Source organism: Harpia harpyja, chromosome 18, assembly GCF_026419915.1.
Source record: "Harpia harpyja isolate bHarHar1 chromosome 18, bHarHar1 primary haplotype, whole genome shotgun sequence".
NCBI lineage: Eukaryota > Metazoa > Chordata > Aves > Accipitriformes > Accipitridae > Harpia > Harpia harpyja.
The window spans coordinates 16,641,611-16,668,175 of NC_068957.1; the positions used below are offsets into that span (position 1 = coordinate 16,641,611).

A 26,565-nucleotide genomic window follows, 5' to 3' on the forward strand; every position below is an offset into this window, starting at 1 on the left:
TGGGGTGCTGCGACCGCAGGGGCCACGGGAGAAGGCAGCTCACCCCAACCTGCACACACTGCTCTTGCGCAAAAGGTCAGAGGAACCTGAGGAGCATCACAGTGCACCCATCTGCCTGCCCTGGGTGAAGAGCTGCTGCATGTATGCCAGAGAACAGGATGGCTTCGGCAGCACTGCATGTTTTTTCCTGCAGAAATGGGTTGATTTTGTTGCTGGACTGGCAGCATTTCTTTGCAGTTGGATATTGGCTTTCCCTGTGGAGGAATTTGTGGTTTCTAAGACTCTAATTACTTTAGTCTAATAGTTTTTCCTGTGCTTTCGTAATGACTTTGGTGGGTGCCATCTGCTGTTGTGACAGCACCGGGCAGTGTGAGGCTGAGCCCTGGATGCCGGGAGGTGTGTGCTTTAACCAAGCTCGTCAGAAAAACTAAGAATTTGAAACCTGATTTTCAGGGCTTAAAGCTTTACCTCCAGCCCTGTTGGGACACTGGGCACTAGGGTGGGCCGAAGGGTGAAAAATATTGTGATGGCTCCCTCCTTACTCCGCAGGTCTGTTTGCAGAGGCATGGGCATGTCTGGCCCCACTGGGCAGCCAGCACAGTTTGGGATGGATGGATGGAGAAGTCTGTGTTTCCTCGATGGCAGGCAGGGGACAGGCCACATCCTTTCATAAGCAGCTGCTTTGCTTGCAAACAGCTTGACCTACCTCTTTTGGCTTCACTTTAGAGACATTGCTGTGGTTCGTGTTGTGGCCTGTGACAGCCTGGCTGCATCGTGCCGGGTGCGAGCACGGCCGGCGTAACGCCGTGCTGCAGGTGACAGAGGGCTGCTGTCTGCTGAAACAGGGAAATCCCACAGCTTGGGTAAGGAGAGCTCTAGGGACTGCATTTGTAACAGCTTCGGAGGAGAAATGCTTGTCTGTGGGTGCTGCAAAGCTCATCTGGGTGACAGCCCTCTGCAGCCCTGCAGGCGCACATCCATCACCTCCTGGAGCTCCCTGGGTCGTTGGCCGTGTGTCCCAGGACTCAGCATGGGATACAGATCACGGCAGCAGCCTGCACAACGCATTTTGTCCAATATCACTAAATCCACAAGAGTGGAAAGGCTGTGGTGAGTTATTTTAAGGAGCTTTTTCATATCTGTGGTGGGCAGTGCTGTATGGGTTTTGAAGCCTCTCATGTGAGGATGTGGGATCCTTTTCAGTCCTTACCCTTTAATTGTCATCAAATCCCTTGAGGGTCACTGCCAGGACTTTGTCTTGCTGGTCATCAGAGATGTCAAAGCTAGAAAAGAAATGTTATCAAGAACCCACCTTTTTAAAAGAACGACTTTAGAAACAGAGTCCCAGTTTCAGGACCATGCTGCAAAATAAAAAAGGACTAAAAATGTTGTGTAATTGGAAGGCCTGAGTTCTGCATATCCAAAGCCACTATTTAATGCCATAGCCATGCGAAAGGCTCTTAGAGTGAATCTAATTTACCATTACAGCTGCTGCTGGGGCAAGGTGAGACGGGGAGTTGGTGTAAGCAGTGCTTGGGCTCGTGGCACTGCTTTAACCAGCTTATGCTGCTGAGTTTTGCTGGGATTGCTGCAGTGATTAGCAGTGAGAAAAGTAAATTGGACAGGTCGGAAGAGAGCCGTACACCTGGTCTGTAGGGTCCTGCCTGGTCTCGTGGGGTGGCCGAGCTTTGGGGATGCCTCGCCCCAGACCTGCAAATGGGAGAGCAGCTCACGAATGTCCTGTTAATTCACATTAATTTGCAAAGCTTGGCAAATTTTCAGAAGTGCGTAATGTTATCCTGAAATAACACCAGTGTTTCATATGATTAACCAAATTCAATTAAGCATTTAAAGAGCATGAGACTAACTGAGAGAAAATGGGTTCCTTTTCTCCATCTACCTGTTGGGTTTTTGGGACTTCTGTTTTTCAGATGATCTCTCTTTTTTTTTTTTATGAGAGTCTCGGGTCCTGGAGCTTCATGTGCAGCGAGGCTGGCAGCACGCAACACTGGGGCTGGCAATGTTCGCTACCCCATGCCCCAAATCCCCCACGGCTGGGGGAGCCGAGCAGCAGCACCCGGCCACTCTGACACCCAGTGTGGGCTCTCTGCCGAGTGACCTTTGTCTTTCCCACCTGTAATTTGGGGGGCTTCTCCTGCGATGGCTGCAGTGCTTCTGCTGGTGCTAACATGGCACTGAGGATTCCGAGGTTTCTTTCAGTATAGTGCAAGCAGTGAAGCAAAGTTTCCAGAGAGCAATTAAGTGGGAACCGTTTCAGATATCTGAGCTAATCCATGCTGGATTCCTGCAGCCTGGAAAAGAGACATTTTGAATGCAAAACTCTCTGGGGCAGGAGGTATATTTTCCCCAGCCAAGAGTAAGAGTTCTTTGTGGACAGCCAGAAGCACGGCAGAGCGGGTGCTCGGCGAAAGGCTGTGCAGAAATTGCTCTGCCCAGAGGCTTGCGTGGGACCCAGGCGTCGCTTACATTAGTAAAATGGGCCTTAATTGCACAGAGGCTCTGTGCTGTCCTCCATCAGAGAGATGCTGGGATGTCGTTCTGCTGCTGGGATGCGGTCCTGGGAAACACGACATGAAAGGTACCCGCCTTGCATTTCTGAAGTGCTGTGGGGAAAAGCTTTCATCTCAGTTTTGCTTTCCGAACATATTAAAAGCTCACCCGTCATGCACCTGGGACAGAGGAATGGCCTCTGCTCAGCGGGGCTGTTCCTTTGGGTGAGAGAAGCCAGAGGCAGCCTAAGAGAGACGGCTGCCTTCGCTGCACCAGCCCAAAGGACCATCCAGGTTTGCTACAGACTCTGGATTTTTATTGTTTTTACCATGTACCAGAGTATGGCAAAAAAAGAAAGAATTTTTTTTCTGTTATTCTTTGATTTTTTTAAAGGTGCTGGTGTCTGAGAAGATACCACTATACAAAGATTTTCTGCAACATTTCAGAAAAAGATTAAAACAAGATTAAAATATGACCATCCCCAAACAGCTCCTGCCTGGGGCCGTTACCCCCTTGCGTGATGACTGCCTCCCCAAAGTCCCAGCACCAGCTCCACTTCAATGCAGGAGATGCTCAGTTGTCATTAAAGCAAAACCCTGGCTCACCTTTGCTGCAAAGGGCTGGAAGACGTTACTTGATGCATCCCAGAGACTCACGAGCCAAAGGCACAGCACAGAAACCTATGGCTATGATTGGCTCTGATTGTTTTTGGAAGAGCAATGTTGATTTCTTGGCTTATCTCACGTCACAGGCAATATTGAGCTGTTTGGATGCTTGGTGGTGCGGCTGTTTACCCACTGGTGTTATATGATGCTGAGCTTTTGGTCCTCATTTTGGACTCATTTTCTTAGGCTGCAAGTTTTGCTGTCTTCAGCAAGAGACCTTGTACCGATCTCATTTTTAACTCAGGGCTGTGTGAACAGTTCATCCCAGCAAACCCATTCAGCTGGGGGGTAAATACTGCTGCCAATGGGGAAGCATCCGATGTTCCTCTTCCAAGGGAGGAGAGCCCAAACATGCCATCCTACGAGGGTGTTATCACCAGAGGCACGTGCCATCCTGGCATCACGCAGCTGCTAGAGGAGTTTGATAAACACTGTCCATGACATGGCCAGGCATCAAGATTTTGGTCAAGATTCAAAACAAGGCAAAGCTGATATATCAGAATTTGCTTCCCGTTTTATTGTGACCATTCACATACAGAGTCATGGGTTTGCTTTTGGTGTGAAGTTTAATTTTCACAACTGCAGTGCTAAGTGCCTGACTCTTGCTTATGAAATCTGAAGTCTAGGGCTGGGCAGCTGAAATGACATTTGCCTACTTCAGAAGTTGCCCTTGTGTTTTTCTCACATTTTTTTAAGTTCTGTTTTCTGGCCTTGTAACACGGACAAAAGTAATGCGATAGCAAATGTAATGGCGTTCTCCTAATAGTTTTTACTTGTGACTCCAGGGATTTTGGAGAAGTTCCTCTTGCTTCCCAGAAATGTAAGTGAGAGCAAAACCAGGCCCCAGATTTTTCCAGCCTTCGTCTCTGGCTGAGGTGTGATTTATGGAGAGGGCTTTCCTGCCTTTCTGGAGGGATGCTGCTCTTCCTTCCACGGCGTGAGATTCCTGCTCTGGAGGTCATAGCAGATGGCTTGCTCTCATCTCGCCAGCGGCACGTTTCCAGAGAGAGCACGACTCTCATCAGCTCCTCTAGCAAACCCAGCTTTGAGCTGAGCAGAGCCACTGTAGGAGGCCTTATTTCTTCTGAGCTGGACGGATGAGCTGCTCAAACATAAATATGCTGAAGCTTGCAGCTGTTAAAGCTGTGGCTTGTCCAGGAGGATTTCTTGCTCCATTAAGAAATTGGAGACTGTGCTTAGACCAGAGCAGCACAGTGCTTTGTTTCTTCCCGCAGCTTATTACCAGGCACAAATAACTTAACCCCTCATTTCCCTCTCTGCACAACATGCACATTGGTGGTTACCTGCATCACATGAGTATGAGATTGCTGAATTAATGAGTGGTCCATTGGTAACACAGTTTGAAATTGTCGGGCTAAATTAAGCATAAGATGTTAGTTACTGGTTATTTTATATATTATATATATGTAAATTTTTTCATCTTCTGTTTTTCCTGCAGGAAAAAACCAAAGTGGTTGAACCCTTGGACTACGAGAACGTGATCCTTCAACGCAAAGTTCAGATCTACAGTGATCCCCTCCGGGACCTGCTGATATTTCCAATCGAAGATGTATCTGTGAGTTTGTGCTGGCTGTTTCTCATGTTTGAGGCTCACTAATCTCCAGTCCTGCTTACCTTGGAAAATTGCCACTGTTAACCACATGTTAATTTTGGCTGCATTTCTGACACAAAAAACCAAAATGACCCACTGGCGATTTGGGCCCACCACATTTATTTAAAGCAAATATCAAGCCCTGAAGACCCGGGTTGCACTGAAAACATGTTCTCCTTTTTGCCACAGATCTCAGTCATCGGTCGACAGAGAAGGACTGTCCAGTCGACGGTGCCAGAAGACGCTCTAAAGAAAGCTCAGAGTCTCTTCGTCAAAGAGGTGGGGGCAAAAGTCCACGCAATGCCTGCCTTCAGCACTTTCTCCCTTAGGCAAGATGCTCTGCCATAGCTCCTCGTCTGTGAGGTTGCAGATCACTTAATTTTTCCTGTGTGGGAAGCACCGGTCACTGGCAGGCTGGCTGCATGAGATAGTTCTCGCACGTGCCTCTTGTGCATTGCTTCTTTCCAGTGGGTTTTGTACGCAGACATGGTGTGTGGCTTTGCACCGCCTGCCTGAGCTGCAAGGTGTGGGCGTGCAGCAGGGCAAGGGGTGGACTACACAGCCTCCCCAGAGCATCCTGAGTGCCACGCATTTGTTCTGTAAAGTGCCGCACTCTAGGACCATTCCCTCCAAGTGCAGTGGAACTAAATGCCAAGCGATGGTCAATGATGAGTTAGAGGCACTACATTTCCGAGGGCAGAAAATTGGTGTTTTCTGGAAAACAGTCCCCTCCCAAATCACTACTCCTTTTTTAAAGCCTTGAAGTGATGAAAATACAAAATTAGTAGCTGTGTGGCAGGCCAGACGCTGTGTGATTTTGTCTGTGTGATGAAAAGGTTCCTTATGAAATTCTGTATTGCAACGCAAAACAAGTGAAACAGCTTGTTCAGACCCTTTCCACTTGTGCTTACCTCACCCAACAGTCTGTAACCTTTCAGACTTGTGCATGGTTTTGTTTTGCTTGGTGTAGCTTTCAAAGAGCTGTATTGTTTTCCTTTCAGTGCATTAAAACCTACAGCTCAGACTGGCACGTGGTAAACTACAAGTATGAGGAATACTCAGGAGACTTTCGGATGTTGCCATGGTAAGTGTCGCGCTCCCTTGGAATACTAATGCATGGTCACAGGACTGGGGTTTGAGCAGGCTTAGGAGAAAGAGTCTACCCTTCTTTCTGATGCCTGTCCCGCAAGCAGCCTCCCCTCCAGAGGTATGTCACTGAAGGTTAGAGAGCCAGAGGTTCATGTTATCATGCCATTGTCACTCAGCTCTGTCAGGGAGATGCTGACAATATTGCCAGCATAGGTCGTTCCTTCACATCCCATCCACCAGCGTGCAAACAGCCCCCTCCATCCAGGATGAGGACAGACTACAGTCTGGGCACCTGGCAGGACAAATAGTGTTGGCAGTGTCTGCTCGTCTCAAATTGGGAGCCTCGTTGTCCCCCTGGGCTGATGTTCTCTGCGTGCTTGATGCAGCGTTCCCCTGCTGAGCAGATCCTCTTTGTGCCCCTTGTTCACTGAGCTGTTGTTTTACAACTCCAATCCGGTGGTGTAGTATCGCTACTAATGCTGGCAGTGCTGGAGAGTTATGTGCTCTGAGATGCTGGCTTGTGCCAGTGATTCCAGCCCCAGAGCTAATCGGGTTTTTCAGACAGGCGTATACATCTCGGATTTCTGCTGGATTGTTATTTTCTCAGTGGTGGCACCTGCTCTGCTCTCGCTCCCCATGCTCTGTGCATGTCTGGACCACTGTTCAGACCACTCGTGTGCTAGCAGCTTGTTAAGTGCATTTTCTTGTTAATTGGCTAAAGTGGGTCTGTTCTGAGGATCTCGCGGGGGTGTGAAGCAGCAATGAGGCAACACTGTTGATGAAATCGTATTAAAATTTTTTGTGAATAATCTTGCACTCCGATCTTGCTTCTTTTTTAGCAAGATGGAAGATAAACTGGCCTGCTCTGTCTCTGTGTTGCATAAATTCAAGTCAGCAAAAACTCTGCAGAATCAGACGGCTAACACAGAAAAAACTAATTGCATACTGCATGTTCTTAATTTCCACAAAATGCACTCAGAACTTAGCTTTCTCCAGCTGTAAGGGGCTGTAGGTTTCTTGAAATCTATCTATCTTCTGCAGAAGGACAGTTCTGCTGTGCTCTGTAGTCTTCAGTTTGGCTACTGCTTCTGGATCTAGCATCAGCTGCTGGCTTGGAGGACACTCGTGTCCCAGTCGGTAAAAATGAAAATGTGTTGTGATTTCAGCAAATCCTTTAGGCCAGACAAGATTCCAAGCCATGTGTTTGAAATTGATGAAGACTTTGAAAAGGACGAGGTAAGGAGCTTTTTTTTTACATATTCTGCTCTAAGATCTGTTAAAAAGCAGATTTCACAAGGCAAAGTCAGAATTCAGTTGCCAGGAATGGTTTTCTGGTGAGATGCTTTTTACTGTGAAGATGGGACCAAAACTGAGACAGTGATTTATTTCAAAGTATGACAAGATAATCTCTTGGAGCCAAGGGTCTCCTAAATTAGCTGCAAGATTAGCCATAATATTTTTCATTTTTCACTTGAAACAGTGCAGCAGCGGAAGAGAAAAAAAGGAAGCCAAACAATTACTAAGTAAAATTCTTCATGTCCAGAATTAAAAATGGGCAATTTGGTTTTCAACTACACTGCAATATCAGGGTCCTCCTCTTAAAAAGCTTTCTGCAATTCTTAATCCGTCACTTCTACCCAATATATTCACAGTGTGTCAGTCCCGGTCTGTATATACTATGCAAATGTTCCGAGGCATTTGCTTCCTCTGGAAGTTAGCATGTTTGTGCTCAGCTGGTTGCAGGGAAGATTTGCAGCCCTGGAGCTCTTCCATGGGGGTGAGCTGGGGGCTCTGACAATTGGGACATCTCAAACCTGGTGGTCATTTTGGAATATGCAGATGCCATGTTTCCCTGTGCATATCACATTTGCTACAAGAGGGGTAGCATTTTTCTGTCTCAAGTACCACATGAAGCTTAATACATGCACATGACATTAAGAAGTTTTAGTTTATGGTGGGAAGAGTTTAGCCCAGCTGTTTAAACTCCTCATGGCACCAGGATGCTGCTGCTGAGGAACTTACAGAGGAAAAGGGAAGTTTCTTGCAGAGATGAAGATTTGAAGGGGCTGTTTCACACACATTTCTTAAAATTGCCAATTGTGTCCCCACACACCTCAGGTCTGGACTGGGATGCCTTTTTTTCAAGTTTGGCCTTAATTTTTTTTGACTGTGTTGTTGATTTGCATTACATCATTAACTTGAGCTGTTACCTGTTTAGTAATATCTAATTTGGGCTGGAGACAGAGCTGTGCAGTATGTTATCAGCATGCCTCTGAAAAAAGCAAAAGGACAAAAATATGCTATCAAAATTTGATGGAGACCTTTTTTCTTCTGGTCAGTGTCCCAAATACTCAAACAAGCGAAGTTACTGATGTTGGTTGTAGAAGAGTATTCCTGGTGCTTTTGCAGATATTTTTGGCATTTATCTCTTTTGGCATGGCCATATCTAAAGGATTCTATTACAGTTTCCTGATGGAGTGTTTACATTAGAATTATGTAGTGGAAATTCAAGTAAAAGCAATCTCTTGATGAAAAAAAGGTGAGCCATTATAAAGGAGAAATCATGGGTTGTTTTACCCAAGGAAATAAAGTATTAGACAATTTACTTTGTTATTGGAAGTTTGACAAGAAAAGAGTGAAAACCTGCCATTTGGGGTGCGGGAGGCAATATAAACCAGTCCCTTCACAGCTCATCGTCAGGCAGTCCAGGTCCCCCTCTGCTGCTGAGTCACTGGAAGTCCCAGGATGAGTTTTTTTCACCAGTCTGGGATCTCATTTCCCTCCCTCCCCAGTGGGGGTCACAGTTTAGGTATGGATGGAGGATTGTTCTCTCTTTCTGGGACCACGGGACAGGACCAGAGATGGAAATCCCAGCTGGTATGCCAAGAACAGCGTGGTTGGGTCGCTTGAAACTTTTTGTTTTGATACGTGTGAAACCAGTCATTTCAGCTATTGGGGTTTGGTGGTTTTTGCCTAAATTTAAAACAGAGAGTGGATTTATACAAAAGGAAATGACAAAATAAGTCTGGATCTCTGCATTTTGCAACTTTCTGAACAGACCATTTTGAAAATTTCCTTCTTCCCCAGGTTTTTGAAATACTGCCTAAGAACCAACATGCAGTTCCTCATTGCAAAATTGCTGTGCAGTTCTGTCAGTGTAGATGTAATCTTTCTTTTTTTAAAGGTGACCCAAACTAGCCTGTTTTGCCTGTTTCTTGGAAAGAGAGAACCCTGAAATTTTTTGTGATAACACTGTACGTGTAGCTGTACATGTTACATGTACATTTGTTCTACATGTTACTGTATTGCTGTAGTTAAAACTGTATTGCTTTCTAGGGTGGACATATGCCTTGTGTCCAAGGCGAATTTTGCGTGGGAGGCAGTTCACCTACCCTCCTGTTTTCCTGATCTTTTGCTTTCTTTCAGGATTCCTCGTCCCTGTGCTCCCAGAAGGGTGGTGTGATAAAGCAAGGCTGGCTGCACAGAGCAAATGTAAATAGCACAATCACTGTTACCATGAAGGTGAGTTTGATCCAGCCTTATGTTAATCATGAACGAGGTGCGAGGTTAAGTTCAGACCACATCTCTAAAGCTAGCAGGAGTGCAATGGGTGGGTTTGGATTTGGATGGGCATCCGTCCCTCTTGTAGAGTATCCCTAGGTGGACTGGAAAACCCAATCTGGTAACAGATTTTCACCCTTCCCTCCCCAGAATATAGGAAAGACCAGTGCACTTCAAATCATGACAGGCAAGCTGAACAAAAAGGCGAAGCATGTTCTGGGAAACCAAGATTGTTTTCTGAATGAGCAGCTGAGGCCCAGAAGAGAAAGGCAATTTAAATAACTGGAACAGCTGCCCTGCAAAGACGACTTTCTGAATTGATAGTTTCCTCGCTTGTAGGAAATATGTATGGAGGCCAGCTTTAAATTGAAAGGACGAGTCTTTGCTTTAAAAGCGGGGGTGATATCACTGAGGAGATGGAGCATTACTGACCTAGAAGCAACAGCTGCATTGTCTCCTGTTCTCCGCTGTACATAATCTGGCATGACATTGCTTACATTTTGCAAAGGAGGGTTTTAATAGTTCCACCGCAGGTTTTTGCTGTGGCAATGAGCCCGTCTGTTGTTCTACCACGCAGCTGCCTTATTACAGCAGAGAGAGGATATTACGGAGTTATGCCTAACTGTGCAGCTGAAGGATGGCTGCAGTGAGGCTGCTTTGTAGGGATATTAGTAAATCTCAAAAAGCTCAGTTGTTCTGAGGCTCGATTCAATGAGTTATGCTTTCATGAGAAGTGGAACAGGACCATTCATAGGGCTAATTTTAATTTGAGTTTTTACAATGACTACTCATGAGCTTGAAGGTGATAGACAGAACAGGATTTTCTGATCCTCTGCTTTTCTGAGCAGCAAGTTTGAAGCCATTTCTGCTCCTGTAACTTCTGGAGGATGTATCATACATGATCAAAGCAATCAGATGGGTCTGTTCTTAACTGAGCCTCTTGTGCTATTTTGGCCTCCATGCCCAGCACCTCAGACCCACCTTTCAGAGACGTTATCTGAACTACACTGGCTTCAGTTCAATTAATAAGGTCCACAGAGTCTCTGTGAAACTCGGTATCAAAGTACCAAAAATCAATAGCCATTTTCTGAGCTGGTCCTGGTCACTTCTGTGTCTTACAAAACACCTCCTAAAGCACATGTGAGAAATCTGAGGACTTGGAACATCTTCAGCCTTGCCAACACTTTGAGAGGCTGCTGTGCTTTTGCAGAAGCAGACACAACCATCTTTTGAGTGCTGGTTCTTTCATTGCTGTGATGTGCTGAGCTGTTGGTACCTCACACTGTTGCTAAGCACGTGCAGAGCGTATTTTGTGGAAAGGCAGCCCACGAGCAAACTGTAATTAGGCTACAGCTGCCAACCTTTATTTCAGAGTAACCTTCCCTTTGCAGAGAACTTCTCTGGTTTGGCCCAGCTCTCTTGCTGTCTGTTTTGCAGCATGTTGGTGTGCTGCATTACAACCACAGCATGAGGATTTTCTCTCTTTCTTTCTTTCTTCACTGCCCGAATGGACTTCCCAGTTCTCTAGCCGTCCCTCTGCAATTGCAATGCCCACCAACAGCATCTGTAGCCTGATCAGAGGAGATGTTCCCTCTGATCTTAGGTTTATGGTATTCATTTCAAATGACCATAGTCTTCTGATGATTATTTCTGACAGCAGTGCTTACAAGGGGAGAAGATCATAGGAATAGTGTTTGCTGCTTGCTTCTGCATTTCCTTTTGAAGAGAATTCAGAAGATGCAAATGGTTTAGCATGAAATCCCATACCCATGAGGGATGTCAACCCTGTAATATCTAGAGAGAGATCTGTCATGGGTTTCTGTAGCATCCACTGCCAAATTTTCTAGGATTGATTCAGTGAAGTGCTAAATCAGTGTTTAAATTGGTTTAATGCTTAGCATACGTAGCTTTCCATGTATTTTTATGATTTGTTGAACTAAAGGTTTAGTTAAATCTTATAAAACTTAAAGGTCAGCAACCTTTGGAGCATCTCTACAGCTAAGTAGTCATCTAAATGATGCCAGAGGTTACCTTTCAGAGGGCTTAGGTTACCATTCAGAGCACAATGCTCCCTTCCAGTTCTGTGCAAGCGAGTGGTTTTATTGAACATGCGCTAGTGTCAGTAATGATGGAAGCAGGAAATTACTAGTAGTCTCCCATGTGGGATAAAAAATGCTGTGTGTATTCATAGATCTTCCAGATATGCACAACAGAGGAAATACTCACAGTGCCGCTTGCCCCAGCTTCCTTTGTGATTCTCCTAACACAGATATCTAGCAACCGTGAAATGCACCCTGCTCCTTACAGACCTGACAACATATGGTGCTACCACAATTGCTGCGAAAATGTTCTCCTGAATTATAGTTCAGTGCCTTTTGGCTGACAAACGTGAAGGAAGATGTTCTGAGATACTGGACAGCTTTTTTTCATAAAAATCAGTAGCTCAAACATAGGAACGCTTCTCCCAGACTTACTGTTTTTTGAGGTGAGAATTGAACACTAAGCCAAAGCCAGTTCACGAAAATAGGTTTGTATAAAAAAAACCCCAACAAACTCACAAAACACGAAGCAGTTGAATGGATTACAGCGTCCCTTGGCTTGCATTTGAGTGCTAGGAATTTCCACATGTCTCTTCCAAAGTCTTCCGGAGAATTGCTTTGTAATTCTAACTGAGGTCTTTATCAAAAAGGCTCTGGAAATACCTGCTCTAGGGTGGAATGAATCTTCAAGTGATGTGCTGATCTGAATTTACTGTGCAGCATTACTTTGTAAAGATAAATGAGGCTGGAGCCAGCTGAGAGACAAGCTGGAAGCCCTGGGGCTTTGCTTGAGATAGGCAAACTTATAATAACAAGGACATTAAAATTAAAGAAGATGACGAGTTCTCTCTTTATAAAACCAAAGGGGTGAATCTGCAACACTCTAGGGTCATCAGTGTTTATTGTTACAGTATTTTCTCAACAGCAGGAGGGCAGATACTGAAACTGTGGCTGCGGTTTGTGATATACAACAGAGTGAATACTTACATGAGCAAGACTTTGTACTTTTGCAGGTATTCAAGAGGAGGTATTTTTACTTGTCACAACTCACAGATGGCTCCTATATTCTTAATTCCTACAAAGATGAGAAAATTTCAAAAGAATCCAAAGGCTGTATTTTCTTGGACGCTTGCAATGATGTTGTTCAGGTAGGTGTGCTTTCTGCGCAGCTTTACATGGGCTTATGCATTGCTAGCTCTGAGACAGACATGCTTTCTGAAGGTCTCTGCCACTGAAAGGGTGAAGGCATGGATTTACAAACTAACTCAGAGCTGGCTTGCTCTGTCAGCTAATCTGATTAAAAGTCAGGCAAGGCACTTCATAAGGGTGCCATACTTTTTGGCCAAGAAGACAGCGAGTGGAAGAACTGCTGTCGGAGTAAAAGGGAAGCATTTCATCGTTACCTCATCCCCTGCCTCCCTGCTCTGTCCATCTCCTTTACCTGATTATCGTAGGTCAGGTGCCTTTCAAGACACCCTGAGTGTTGAAGCCAGTAAGTTATTGGTGTGACTTAGTCTTGGGCACCTTCCTCCTCCTTCTTGTTTCTTAAGTTACATCCTGATAAGTCCATGCAAACATGCAGCCCTTTGGGACTTATGACCTGCAAAGGGCTTGTAAGGTTTTAGGAGCAGGTATTTGTACAGGGCTTAAACCTGGGTTTGCTTTGTTATGCTGAGAGTGAAGTGCAGCAGTGGATTGCTGCTGTGCCTTCTGCTGTTGCTGTCTCTGCAGAAGCTTCAAGCACTGAGTGTGGTGGAGCTGGTACAGGGCAGCTTAAATTACTCCAGCGGTTTGCTTCAGCAGGGATGAGTCAGAGCTGCATGTTTCCGTTTATCTCTCTGAACACAGTAAAAGCAGTAGTGCACACGCCTCACTGATGTACAGGATGTACTTCCCAAGTTACATCAGATTTGCCTTGGCTTCTGGTTGGAAAATGCTGTTTAAAGGCCAGCAGAGCTCAGAAAAGTTGCATTGAACCACTTGCTTTTAAGATAGATGCTTCTAAGTGTCCTGGAGTGCAACATTACTTACTGTGTCAGACAAATCCAGTTCTTGGCTTCTCTGGGTAAAATATTAAAGGTCTGACAACATAAGAAGGAGCTTGCTCCTGCACCTCAGTCAATGTCTGTGGTTGAGTCTAGCTTTCTTCCACTTTCAGAGTAGCTGGCAACCAGGGAGCTGTGTACTGCTTGATCGCAGCCGTGAAGCCCTTTGTGATTACTGCAGGAGAGGTGCTGTGTCAAGGAGGGTGCTTGCATTGTATTTCATGGAATTTCAGTTCAGGATGCTTTCACAGAGAGGAGCCTTATGGCAAGTACTGTGCTGAGTCGTTGAGGAAAATGTAATACAAATCTTTCTTAATTGTTTGTTCAGTGTCCTAAGATGCGCCGTTATGCATTTGAACTGAAGACAATAGACAAGTACAGCCACTATCTCGCAGCTGAAACTGAGCAGGAGATGGAAGAATGGCTGGTAACTCTGAGAAAGATCATTCAGAGCAATACTGAGAGTTTGGTGCAAGAGAAGAAAGATGCTGTGGAATCTGTGCAAGGTCAGTCTATAAATAAACACCTACCTTCACCCTTCTCCAGCAAGATGCAAGCAGTGCGCCTGGAGAAGAGTATACTTTTCTTTCTGGATTAATAGCAAGAATTATGGCTGACACATGATATCATGCAAAAGGGCTTAGTATAATGTAGTTGATAGTCTGAGGAATAGAAGTGGAGGGAAACATGACCCTTCCTCTAGATGGGAAATCCATGGCCAACTTTCAAGACTCCTGGAAAATTGGCTCTGTGCTGAAGTTCTGCTTTGCAAAGACCTAGCAGGCTGTAATAGTACACCCTGGTACGAGTAATGTATGGAAAAATCTTACTCCTGAGGAATGGAAAAGTCTCCGTAAACTGTTTCTGTGCTATTGTAAGCAAATATTGCAGGATGCTTTCTGGCAGAGCGGTGCTCCTGCAGTTGTTTTGAATATCTGGGGTTTGTGTCCTTGCAGATGATGAATCAAGCACACAGGGAAAATCAGAGAACATCCTGGAGAGCCTGGAGAGAAGCATGCATCCGGAGCTGATGAAGGTACCTTGTTTGCAGAGATAGCTCTCCCAGCCCGTAGCTAGTTCTCTCCACCATGTCTATAAAAGGGGTTTTCCACTTTCTGTGTCTTCGGCTCTGGGGGAGCTGGGCAGGCACCAAGTGCTGGTGGGGTCGCTGTTATCTCATCTCTCTGTCTCACGGATGGAGCTCCATGGTTTGAGGCTGCATGCTGCTCACCTCCAAGTGTGGGGCCCTTAAGGAAGAACCAGACTTAGAGCGAATGAAGGGCTGTTGTGGTCAGTACTGCTCATTCCTGCTCAGCAGAGGTGACCGTCCTGGCCGTGAGAGCAGAGGGACAGTTAGGTGGCAGCCACCTCCTATTTATGGTCCAGAGTGTGCTTGCCTACTTCTGTCTGATTTCTCATTTAGCAGAGTCATATTGGTTTACTGTCGTTGCACCATGTTGGTGGCTACAGCTGCATCATCTCACATATCACAAAGGGAACCTGAAAAATATTTATTTTGTTCTGCTTCCATTCTTTCCAAGTAACGAATGTTTGCCTCTGTGTGGCCAGGCAGTAATATCAATGCTTTCCTTTGTTCTAGTATGGAAGAGAAACAGATCAGCTGAACAAACTGAGCAGAAATGATGGAAGACAAAACCTCTTTTCTTTCGACCCAGAAGTCCAGGTAAACATCCCCATGTTTGCAAATGTGAGGTTTTATTTTCTGTTCATGCCTCCCCTCTTCCCTTGCATGGCCACAGCGTTCACCTGCAGAGGCAGCGTGTTTTTCGGTGGACTGGAGAACAGAAGTGCAGCCCATGTCCCTGTCAGTGAGAGCTGAACAAGATGTCAATGCTCAGGCGATAGCTCAAATAAAGGGAAGACTCGCAGCAGCCCCACACATGGCCTCCCTCCAGCTTTGCTGGCTTCTGTGTGATACATCTTGATGTTGCTGGATTTCAAACCCACGATCTGGGCCTCTGGGAGGTTCTTATGGTTGCAGAAGCAGTAGAAGTGGTATTGCAAGGACACCTGCAACGCTGCATGGGCTCAGCATGTCTGGAGTAGGGAACAGTGGTGTTAAAGACCATGATAGGGGTTTACAGGGAGAGCCTCAGTCTTCAGGGAGTTTTCAAACGTAGGGGACCTACAAACAGAAAAAACACCCCAAGCAGTTCTCATGCACTGGATTAGGGGTTCATTGACTATTGGCTTGTTTTCTTCTCGGGTTTGACGTCTTTGCTGAGCTCTCTGCCAAGGTCCAGGTGTGGGATTTCGGTGGAATGAGCTGCAATTGTTAACACAGTTTTAGAGAATTGTTCCAAGTTATTTCGTAGGTTCTGTTTCTCCTTCTGGCATGCTTTGGCTTGTTCACACCTGTGAAAAAGAACGTTCTGGTTTAACAAGGAAATGTAATTAGACTTGAAAAGGTTTAGTTGTACAAAATGAGCTTTTCTCTTGGCACTTCTTTAAGGTCTTTAACAGGAAGAAGATAACCATCCAGGAGGCTTTTTTTTTTTTTTTTTTAAGAGAAGCTTTGAGAAGTTTCCTATATTCTAGTCAGATAATAAAAATGGAAATATTATTCAGTGTGGAGCATCTAAGGTATCTTTTTTTACCTAACCAAATGGTTAGGCTGAGTTCACTGCCCTCCCTCTATACCCAGAACTCTTCATTCTGGTGTGGGTCAGTCAGATCGCTCTGGCACTGGGCTTTCAAAATCACTGGGCATTCAAAATCACTGCCCTAGTCAATGCTCGTGTGTGTGTGCACACTTGTATGCCTGGTGCTAAGGAAGCTGGGAGCAGGAACATATACCTGCAACGTACTTTCCTCACCAAAAGGAAATAGGGGAAACAATGGGAAGAGTTCCCCAGAATTAGATTAACAATTGCAGCCTATTTTGCTGAAATTACTCGATTGTGAGATATCAGCGCCCTAAGTTTGGCATGCAGGTTTCTGCAGGATTTGAGGGGAAAAAACAAATAGGACTGTGCCAGATTGTCACGGAGAGATGTGCTGGTAATTAGGGGTGTTTGATAGCTCTGTGTCCCCAGTGCCCAGTATGATGAGTATGGTGAAGGCTGAGGGTCTTTATCTGGCTGATGGTATTTTGGTCACGTACATGTCTGCTCTCCGAGAAGGGCGGATGTCGAGGCACAGACCAGGCATGGGTGTTCTGGGTTAGGAAGGAGGTGATTATAATCAAGACTGTTTGGATTTCCCAGCTGGCTCTGCAGACAGTCTTTGTTGTTTCTAACCATGCCGGTTCTTGCTGTGCATCTAGAAATGCCTTCAACTTCGAGATGTTGTTCATGATCCCAACGGTGTGTGCCTTCTCTCTATTTCAGGCACAGGGACCATCTCTTAAACTAGTCAAACAAAGTAGAAGATACTTTTCTGAGTGTAACGATGGCTTATGTTCCGCTTTCTTCCCCAGGCTCTAAATGGGGTTTGGGAAGATCCCCAGGGTTACAGCAAAGCAGGAAGGAACTGAAATCATATTGAGGTTTAGTTTTCTGTGCTCTGCAAACCAGATGATTGCTAAAAATTGATGCACCCCCATGAATTCATGTCTTGAATACATTTGTGTAACATCACCAAATGGCACTCATTTGTGAATGTCTTGTACCTTTGGTACCACAAAAAAAAAAAATTGGTTAAGATAGTATTGGCCATAATGTGATCCCTTAACATTATTCAGGAGTTTATTTTCTTTTTTAATGAGACCAGATTTGTTTGTTTGCTGTCTAGAGGCTAGACTTCTCAGGGATCGAGCCAGACGTGAAGCCATTTGAGGAAAAGTGCAGCAGGCGCTTTGTGGTGTGCTGCCAGGACTTCTCCCTCAACCTCCTTGCTCAGCTCAGCGACAGATCAGAAGGAGGACCCACCAACGTAAGGGGAGCTCTGGCATGGTCTGCTTTGTGTTCTTTCTTCTCGCTGGCAAGAAAAACCCTCGGCAGATTAATCTGGGTGGATAAAAACATCTCATTTTGCCCTGAGCTACAATGGGACCTGGGCAGGCGGTGACTGCTGGCCCAGGGTTGTTGCAGGATTTGTCTGCCTTGGTATTTTGGTGTTCCAAAAATGTGTTTGGAGACAGGGTCTGTCCTGACATGCCTTAGCCTGCCAGGGGCTGCTGGGAAACCAGCGGTTCAGAGGCATAGGGAATTGGGAGCGTGTGTCTGCCATGTTCTGGGTCCCTGTGAAAGTCCTGTTGGTAAATGATTAAGCTCCATCTCCAAACCACTTACTGCTGTGTTTTATTTCATTTCCCCTAATGGCAAGAGATTTCCCTGTTCTGAAACCTTCTTCTGACTCCCAGCCTAACTGTATTCACAGCCACTTTATTATATGCATTTGTTATTGTGTCAAAGTTGTGCCTGAGCCTAAAAAGCTCTTCCTTGTATTTTCTGAGCCTCTGATGTCTGTAGACAGCTATTACGTCTCTCCTCAGCCTTTGTTCTGCCAGGCTGAAAAGACCAGGCTCCTCCAGTCTTTCCTGCCAAAACATAATCCCTATTATCACGTCCTGCATTTGCACGGGCTGGAGGCAACCCTTTATGCAAGGATGCCAGAGCAGCAGATAGCATCGCAGGGGAGGCAGCGGCACTGGCACTGTCCGATCTCTCCTGATGGTACCTTGTCTGATGCCTGTTAGATTTGCAAAGGCTTTTTTGTGGTGGTTTCATATTGGCAGCTCACAGCTAGCACACCAGGCTTGTTCTCCTCGCTAACTCCCAGCAGATGAATGCATCGCTGATAGCAGAGATTCTTGTTATTCATCCTTAATCAGGCCCAGAGTCAGACCTAATCAGCACATTTTTAGTATTGATGTAATGCCTCCAAGTTATGCTGTAATGTCTCAGACACACTACGGTCTTATCTTTGGGCCTTCACTTTTATCTTTACATGGATGCATGCCTGTTGGGATCTTTGAATTAAAAATACATGGAATTGTTGCCACTTGCCTTGTGCTGTCAAGGTCAATAGCTACAAATGAGTTGGCAGATTTTGCACGTGCAGTTCCTCAGCAGTGTTAGTCTTCTATTTGAGCTCTCCTGGCTGGAGAGCTAACTTTGCTCCTGTGCCACCCGGCATATAGCAGCTGAGGAACATTTTGAGTGTCTTGCAACTGGGCCATCCAGAGCTGATTGACTTTGGACAATAAGTGAAGTGGTCTTTAGCATGCAAACATAAACACTCTTAAGTTGATTTCTTTATCATTGCAAAGGATAAACAGATCTGAAGGATTGGGGTCATCTTTTCTTCCTAACTTCATAGTTTATCACTTATATAAAAAAACCCTATGGATTTCATTCTTTGTATTTCATTGATGGTTTTAAACTAGCTTTGTTCAAATTGACTAGATCAAAATCCAAGAAGATGCAGGAAAAAAATATTTGTATTTATAAAGCAAATAAATATGGATTGTCTGTAAGAATTCTGTACAATGCTGGTGTACAAAACTAAAGGAAAAAATGGATGCAGAAGGCAAACCAGGCAGGGAAGGCAATGCATGTTGATACTCTTGAGCCTGTACCATGCATTTTTTTTTGACACATATATTCAATCAAATTTCCAGGTTGAGCCCTTTTTCCTAAGCTTGGCATTATTTGACCTGAAAAATAATTGCAAGATTTCAGCTGACTTCCACGTGGACTTGAACCCTCCGTCTGTCCGTGACATGCTGCTGGATAACTCTGCGTCCGGAGCGGAGGGCACCAAGGGACGTTCACCAGGCGAGAGCCTTGTGCATGGGGTCCCTGAGTCTTGCCTGCGCTACATAAAACGGGTGAAGAACTGACTTTCTCCTCATTCTGTATCTCTTTTGAGGCTGTGGCAGTTCAGTAGCTTTGCAGTGTGTTGTTCTCCACTGTGTGGAGAAGCAGAAGTCAGCTTTTCTCTCGAGCTGTGGGGTTTTGGTCAGTGTCTCATGCCAATTGCCTCTTCGGGCTCACTGGCAGAGATAGGCAAAGCACCAGGTAGAGTTTTTCAAGACTTGACTATGCTCAAGCTCAAGCTTTGTGAGCCCCTGTGGCCCATCCGCAGCAGCAACCAGAGCGGGTCTGTGTGGGTTGTGGGAAGGGACAGCGAGATGATCGGGGCCAAACCCAGCGGTACAAGGTAGGGTGTCCTGCTCTCTGACAGCCAACTGTCTATCTTATTGCAGGGGGTTTTCTCCGTGACTGACCCACATGTGGAGATCTTCCTGGTGGCCCGTGTGGAGAAAGTGCTGCAGGGCAGCATTACACACTGTGCAGAGCCGTACATGAAAAACTCGGACCCGGGGAAGGTATTGGATGGGGCCATGAGAGTATCTGCTTAGTGATGCTGTCTGCTGCTGCAGGGAGTAGTGTGGTCAGAAACATGGGTTGTTTCTGCTGCCCTTTAGCTTCTTTCTGGCAAATACTGGTCTTTATCCATTCTGCTACTTGTGCTGTTCCCAGGCCAGCTTCAGCTGGGCTGTCCTGGGAGATTTGGTTCCTTCCCCTGGAAAGAGGCAGAGGATTTTTAGAGAGAGCCAAGCAGTTGGGGCAAGGGGACCTTTTCCTGTTACACTTCAATGAGGCAAAGCCTGTACTGACAGCAAAAAAGTGGGACACTTCATCCCCAGAGAAATGGGCTGCACTGCTACGTGGTGCTACACGCAGTGTCTTGGACTGGTCCCAGCTCACTCCTGCTGGGAACAGCGATGTTTTAGTAGGAGCAGAACATGGGCTTCACCCTTTGTTCTGCTCGCTCTGCCTCTGTCTTGCACCATGCAGAGTGCCATGATCATATGGGGGAACTTATGCAAAGGGTGGTCAGGGAGAGGCCCTGGTGCTGCCGGCAGGTGGAATTGATGCTGCCTTGCTGCAGCCAGTCAAAATTAGTCCCTGGAAAATCAATGCATGGAACACCTGGTATGTGATGGCATTCCCTCGGCCCACTTCTTAAGTCTGTATAGGATAAGCCAATTACAGTCAGTTTTGGAAAATAAACTAATACCCTATGGCAAATAAAATACTAATACCCTGACAGTTTAATGCAGAATCAAGAGGAGTTTTAATATAACTGTGCCCACAACATGTTTGCTATTGCTTTGCAAAAGTGATAAATGTGCATGGTGTGAAGCGTCAGACAGGGATGTCTATCAGCTGCTTCGGCAACTGTTGCGCTGTGTGCCTGGGGAGCTGCGCGTTGCGGAGTACGGACAGCTGCTTCTCCCTGGAGCGTGCAGCGCTCTTTACTCCTTTTCCAGGGCAGCGTGGAAGCCGTGGCACACACTAACCTCTGTTGTGTTTTGCAGACTGCCCAGAAGGTCCATAAGGTGGCCAAGCAGGTGTGCAGCCGCCTGGGTCAGTACAGGATGCCCTTCGGCTGGGCTGCCAGGTTAGTCACCTCGGACCGCGCTTCGGCCACGGTGGGAGCTGCTGCTGCGAGTTATCCGGGATGTGATCCGGCCGAGCGGGTGAAGGGCCAAGCGACCGAAGTCAGTGAAGTTGCAGCCGAGGGCAGAATCTGGCTCCAATTCCCTAGACAGAACAGGGTTTTGGCCTGAAATGCTCTATCTAGAATTAGAAACAAAATATTAAAAAGTAAACAGTGCTGGGAAGACAGTAACCTTCCTGCTGACCTGCAGCCACTGCTATCAGGGCAGAACGTTCCTAGGGACGAATTACACCGTCCCGTGCTACCGCGGGATTTGGCCGTGGGATATGGCACAGAAATTCCTTCCTGGCACCAGCCCTTGCCAGGGACAGGATGAGAGTGGAGGACCTCCTGGCCTGGCGGTGGCAATCAGCTGGGGTTTGTCTCTGTTCTGGGGTTTGTTAGACTCTGCTTTAATTAATGTTCTTGGGAATGACTGGAGATAGTGATCCCATTCCCTCGCTGTTCTTTTACTGGGACTGATAAAAAGTATGTCAGTGCTAACTCCCTTAAATCTCACATCAGAGGAGGGCCCGAAGGCGAGTTCATCCCTCTGCCACCACCTCCTATTGCTAAATTGCTCTTTGGTGCTGACAAAAGGGATGGTAATGACATGGCAACACCAGATGACTGTCACGGTGGGCTGGGATTTGGTGGTATATGGCTTGCAATGTGTATTCTTGAAGTGGATTTTCCTGTGACACTGGCTGCTCGGCTTCGAGATGGTGTTTCTGGGATGCAGCTCACTCCTGGGAGCCAGCACACAGCCTGCACCGTGCCTCAGCCTGACGGTGGGCTCTGTGTGGGCATTGACTTCAACGGCCTTCAGATTTGTTCCTGCTGAGTAAAAAGCTGCATTTGGAGATCGAGTCGAGTGGCCTGGTGTGGGGAGCTGTGTTGCTCTGTGTCCCTGCAACAGTTTCCCTGTGGGTTTCAGAGGAAGGTGTTTGCACAGAAAAGGAGTACGGATGCTTTAATGTTCTTACTGTACGCAGACACCCGCAGCCTTTATACTCAAGAGCAAAGATGCTGGTATTCATCCAGGGCAGAGTCCAATCTCTTGCTCTGGGTTCAGGAGGAAGCTGATGTATGTCCTGAGACTGGTCTTCATTGCACACTCCCTTCCTAGGAGGATTTCCATGCTCTGACCCCATGTGCAACTAGGAAGATACTTTACCACTTGGTGTTAGTGGGAGGGGATTGAAGGGCATTCATGATTGTGGACCAGGCTTGGAACTGAGCTGGGTCTGTCCTCACCTGGCTGGAGAGAAGGGAAATGGGTGATATCCCATGCAATCTTATGTGACACGGTGGATTGCAGTCTGTGTGGGCTCTAAGCACCACGTGAGGATGGGAGAGTGTTCGGGAGGTCTGGTAGTGTTCAGAGCAGTCACAGGCCAGTGAACCTCTCACCTGATAAACTGCCCTTCAGCCTGACATGTCAAAGACCTCAATGTCTGCATATTTACCAACATTTAAGAAATATGTCTCTTCTTTTCTGCAGACCAGTTTTCAAAGACTCGCAGGGCACTCTCGATGCTGAAGGAAAATTCTCGCCTCTCTACAAGCAAGACAGCAGCAAACTCTCGAATGAAGATATGCTGAAGCTTTTAGCAGAGTATAAGAAGTAAGTGTAAGAGACTGGTACAGAGGCTGAGCAGGCATTTTAATATACATTTTTAAACAGTTAAGCATAGGCATGAGATGACAATTTCTAAAATACTCAGAGGGTAACAAAAAGCGCTGCTGGTGTGTTCAGCATCTGAGCTTTCAAGATTCACACCCTTGTTCCTTTCTCCCTAATGCAGACCAGAGAAGACAAAACTACAGGTCATTCCAGCCCAGTTAAATATCATCATCAAAGACATCCCGCTAGACTTCACAAGTAAGTATCTTGGATCTTAAAATAAATGCTGATGGCTCTAGCCTCAGGAGTTACTGCTTCTATGGGGAGTTTTGCTGTTTCATTAACAGGAGTATCTTGGGGCTGCAATGAGAAATGAGTAATTCAGCACAACCACTGACTTGTAAGTCTTTCTGATGGATTCTGTGGAAGGATGTGGTCCAAGTGCAGAGGTTTACCTGAGGGGTGCATCTACTTTGCAGTTTGGCCATCACATCCTAAATCTAAAGGAAGCTACCTGCCTGCTTTTGCTGTTGTTATTACACCAAACTCATACAACATTTTTGATCTGTTAACACCACAGGGCTTCACAAACGTGGTCAGTGTGATTCTTTACTTTGCATTTAAAGAAACTGAGGCAAAGAAAGGACTCGTGATGTAGTCAGAGTCACTCCATGGGCCTTTGGCAGCTCCTGTCACAGGTTCTGTAGTCTGGTCCCCTGTCTAAAAGGCTTTTCTAGTGGACTTAATTTTTTCTGTTCTTTGAAAAGTCATCACTTGAGATGAACTCTCCCTCATGGTGGATGTGAGTCCTAGTGAATTAGGCAGGGCTTGTGGACTAATATTTGAAGGCAACATAACTATCAAACGTCTTTCTGGAGCAGAGAGTGGAAAAGGACCGATGCAGTGAGACTGATGCACTTTGAGATGTCAGTCTCAAGTCATTGTCTCAGTAGCCTGTCTGCTTCAGTCAGGTGATGTTTGCATGATTTATAAAACAGTAGCGTAATGGGTCAAATTCCTGGAAGACTCAAGGTGCAGGTCCTGGGCAGAGCGGCTGTCCCTACCCAGACATGGGTCATTCACAAGACCATTTGACTTTGCCCAGAGCTGCAGGAAAGTGCCACTTCTGCAGTCGCCACTGTCAAGAAGAGCAGAGCCCCATGGTGCCTGTGCACCCATCTTTTCTCAGTATTGCTAATGCAGTTGGGGACCACAGATGTTGCATGATCAAGGGAAGAATTTTCCCTTAATCATGTCAATGGGAGTGGTCCAAGTCCTGCTGCCTGGTCAACACACACGATCCTCTGATGTGAAGAGAACTGGATGCTTGAGAGCAATGGCAGAGTTTCAGACCCACGAATTTCCTTTCCATGGCTGTACTTCCCATGTTCGTGGGGTGTGCGCTTATCCAAGCTTCCCTTCTCTTCCAGATTGTGTCACAGCTTCTTATATTCCTATAAAGCCTTTTGAGAAGAGCTGTGAGGACATTGCAGTTGAAGTGGAGGAGCTTGTCCCAGAAGTTGCAAAATACTGTTATCCCTTCACTGTCTACAAAAACCACCTCTACGTCTACCCCTTGCATTTGAAGTATGAGAACCAGAAGGTGTTTGCAAAGGTGGGCAACCTGAAAAGCAGGCTGCAGCCAGACTCAGCGTGGTCTGGGATGATGCTGCTGACCTGTAGCAATGGCTCATCCTCCTCTTCTCCCCCATTTCAGGCAAGGAATATTGCTGTCTGTGTTGAGTTCAGGGATTCAGATGAAGCTGATGCCAGGCCGTTAAAGGTGCGTACCTGTTAATGGGGCTGCCATTTGCTCACTGCTGTGTACTGTGTGCGAACCAGGCTGAGCAGGAAAATAGGAAAGCACTGAGTTTCCGTGCTCGCTGTTTTAATTTGGCCAGCTAATTTAGGGTGGCAGCAACCCTGAATTCAGCTCTTCATTTGTGTTTCCAGTGTATATATGGCAAACCTGGAGGCCATCTCCTGACCACAAACGCGTATGCTGCCGTGCTGCATCACAACCAGAGTCCAGAGTTCTACGACGAGGTAAAAATGAAATGGTGGGAAATAACAAATTTTCCTGGATGCTACAAAGACAAGGGGCCTTTCAGGATACCTCTTTTTCCAGGGATGGGTGAAATACGGGTAAAAATAATCACCAGCCCTTTGCCTCAGTAGAAGGGCTCAGCAAAGCCAGAGACTTTGTCAATTTTTTATGCCAGTTTTTCTGCTGTCTTTACTGTCACGCTCTGTGCACTCCAATCACACACCCCCATTAATAAATAATGTGCAAATGTGATGAAAATGTTAGCCATGAGCTATTTAAGATGGGTAGGAACGTGTCTTGTGTAACTGCATACAACATAGCATTTGTGAAATAAAATAGAACTTAAACTATTACTCCACAACTAAAAATACAGTCTTATCTATCATGATATCATTTTAGATTAAAATTGAGCTTCCAATTCACCTCCATCAAAAGCATCATTTGCTTTTCACCTTCTATCATGTCAGCTGTGAAATTAATACAAAGGCAACATCGAAAAAACAGGACACCGTTGAAACTCAAGGTATGTTTAATGCTTAAATTACTTCTGTTGGAGTGTAAGAGTCCAAGATAAAATGAATGTAAGGACATGAAAACGTATTTGATTAAAATACTAGCCTATCTGAATTTTCTTTTTTGAAAGCAACAATACAAATCATAGATCTAAACTGGAATAAACCACAATTTTTTTAGTGTATACTAAAGCTCACATTTTTGCTGCAATCTGACAGCTATTTTCTGCGTGTTCTTGACTTGGCTTGCATGAATGGACTATCATCAGTCAAGTCACCAACAAAAACTTGACGTGAGATCAGGGCCTCAGGGGCCGATCCTGCCAACATTAGGCATGTGTAAGAGACTGAGCACACCCAGGTCCCACTGGCTGGGACAATTCTCCATTCAGCCAGTCCTCAGGTGACTGAAGGACCCTCATCATGGTGCACAACTATGGTTCACGCACTGTTTCTGCCCCTCAAACCCACTGCTAATCTTGGTTGTGCTGTGTCTGAATTTCACTCACAAAGTCACCAGGTAACACATGCTTTAAGAAGGCTGACATGGTCGATCCCAGCCTTGTTGAAGCCTCTTGCATAGCTGTGAGTTTGATCTTCTCAGGGTGAGACACAGCTCTTTTTGGAGCTTAAGCTAAACAAGTATCACTGTGTGTCTGCTAACTCCAGTCCACTGGTTGCCTCTGCAGTGGGATATGCCTGGGTCCCGTTGCTGAAGGATGGACGGATTGTCACCCTGGAGCGGCATTTGCCGGTTTCATCCAACCTTCCACCTGGCTACCTGGGTCTTGGAGACACAGAGTCACGGAAGGTAGGAAGGCCATTTAAAATGGACTTAAATGTAAAAGGAAGAGGAAAGCTGACATTTTGTTATCAGTGTAAGTTCTGGGCTTCTGTTGGTGCTCTGCTCAACTGGAAAGATCCCTACTGCAGGGCAGCCCCCAAAGCTTAAGGTTCTTAGGGGTGGGAGACAGAACACTTTTATTCCACTTTCTGTGGTTATATAGGCTGCAGAGACTATTTTTGTGGCAGGCTGGACTGGGCTGTTGCAGATGGCGCAGAGCAGGAGAGCGGGCACATGCTCTGTGTGCACATTCTCGCAGGGATCCCTCTGCCCTGCCGCCGCTGCGGTCATGTCACCGGTGTGTTTGTGTTGGGCTGGGGCGGGGAACCCGTTCTTCCACCCCAACCCATACCTTCTGGCCAGGTGTCTGTCTGCACAGAGCCACCTTCTCACCGCAGGCTGAAACCAAGTACTTGAATGTTGTCTGTTCACAGCAGCCCAGCGTGGATGCAAAGTGGGTGGATGGAGCAAAGCCACTGTTTAAGATCAGAATCCATTTGGACTCAACCATTTACACCCAGGTAAGTCGACCGCCTCGCTCTTAAAGACTTTCAGCACAAATACAGAGGCAGCGATTGCTGTATCTCTACTACTGCCATG

The 26,565-nt window shown here is 46.1% G+C and overlaps 1 protein-coding gene across 5 annotated transcripts in view; it reads left to right on the plus strand.

The window, feature by feature from the left end:
- The window catches only part of DOCK11 (dedicator of cytokinesis 11), an 85,592-nt gene that overhangs the window by 14,215 nt on the left and 44,812 nt on the right, over positions 1-26,565 (plus strand). For 4 of the 5 annotated variants that reach the window (XM_052813443.1, XM_052813446.1, XM_052813445.1 and 1 more), the window contains exons 2-22: positions 4,636-4,752; positions 4,978-5,067; positions 5,790-5,872; positions 7,044-7,113; positions 9,304-9,399; positions 12,491-12,625; positions 13,851-14,028; positions 14,479-14,558; positions 15,123-15,206; positions 17,276-17,416; positions 19,107-19,316; positions 19,695-19,817; positions 20,814-20,896; positions 22,440-22,562; positions 22,744-22,820; positions 23,993-24,177; positions 24,280-24,345; positions 24,516-24,608; positions 25,009-25,132; positions 25,811-25,932; positions 26,400-26,486. In XM_052813443.1, the coding sequence (XP_052669403.1) occupies positions 4,636-4,752; positions 4,978-5,067; positions 5,790-5,872; positions 7,044-7,113; positions 9,304-9,399; positions 12,491-12,625; positions 13,851-14,028; positions 14,479-14,558; positions 15,123-15,206; positions 17,276-17,416; positions 19,107-19,316; positions 19,695-19,817; positions 20,814-20,896; positions 22,440-22,562; positions 22,744-22,820; positions 23,993-24,177; positions 24,280-24,345; positions 24,516-24,608; positions 25,009-25,132; positions 25,811-25,932; positions 26,400-26,486 (2,367 nt within the window). The remainder of the gene's footprint in view (positions 1-4,635; positions 4,753-4,977; positions 5,068-5,789; positions 5,873-7,043; positions 7,114-9,303; positions 9,400-12,490; positions 12,626-13,850; positions 14,029-14,478; positions 14,559-15,122; positions 15,207-17,275; positions 17,417-19,106; positions 19,317-19,694; positions 19,818-20,813; positions 20,897-22,439; positions 22,563-22,743; positions 22,821-23,992; positions 24,178-24,279; positions 24,346-24,515; positions 24,609-25,008; positions 25,133-25,810; positions 25,933-26,399; positions 26,487-26,565) is intronic. The other variant, XM_052813444.1, reaches the window with a different exon arrangement.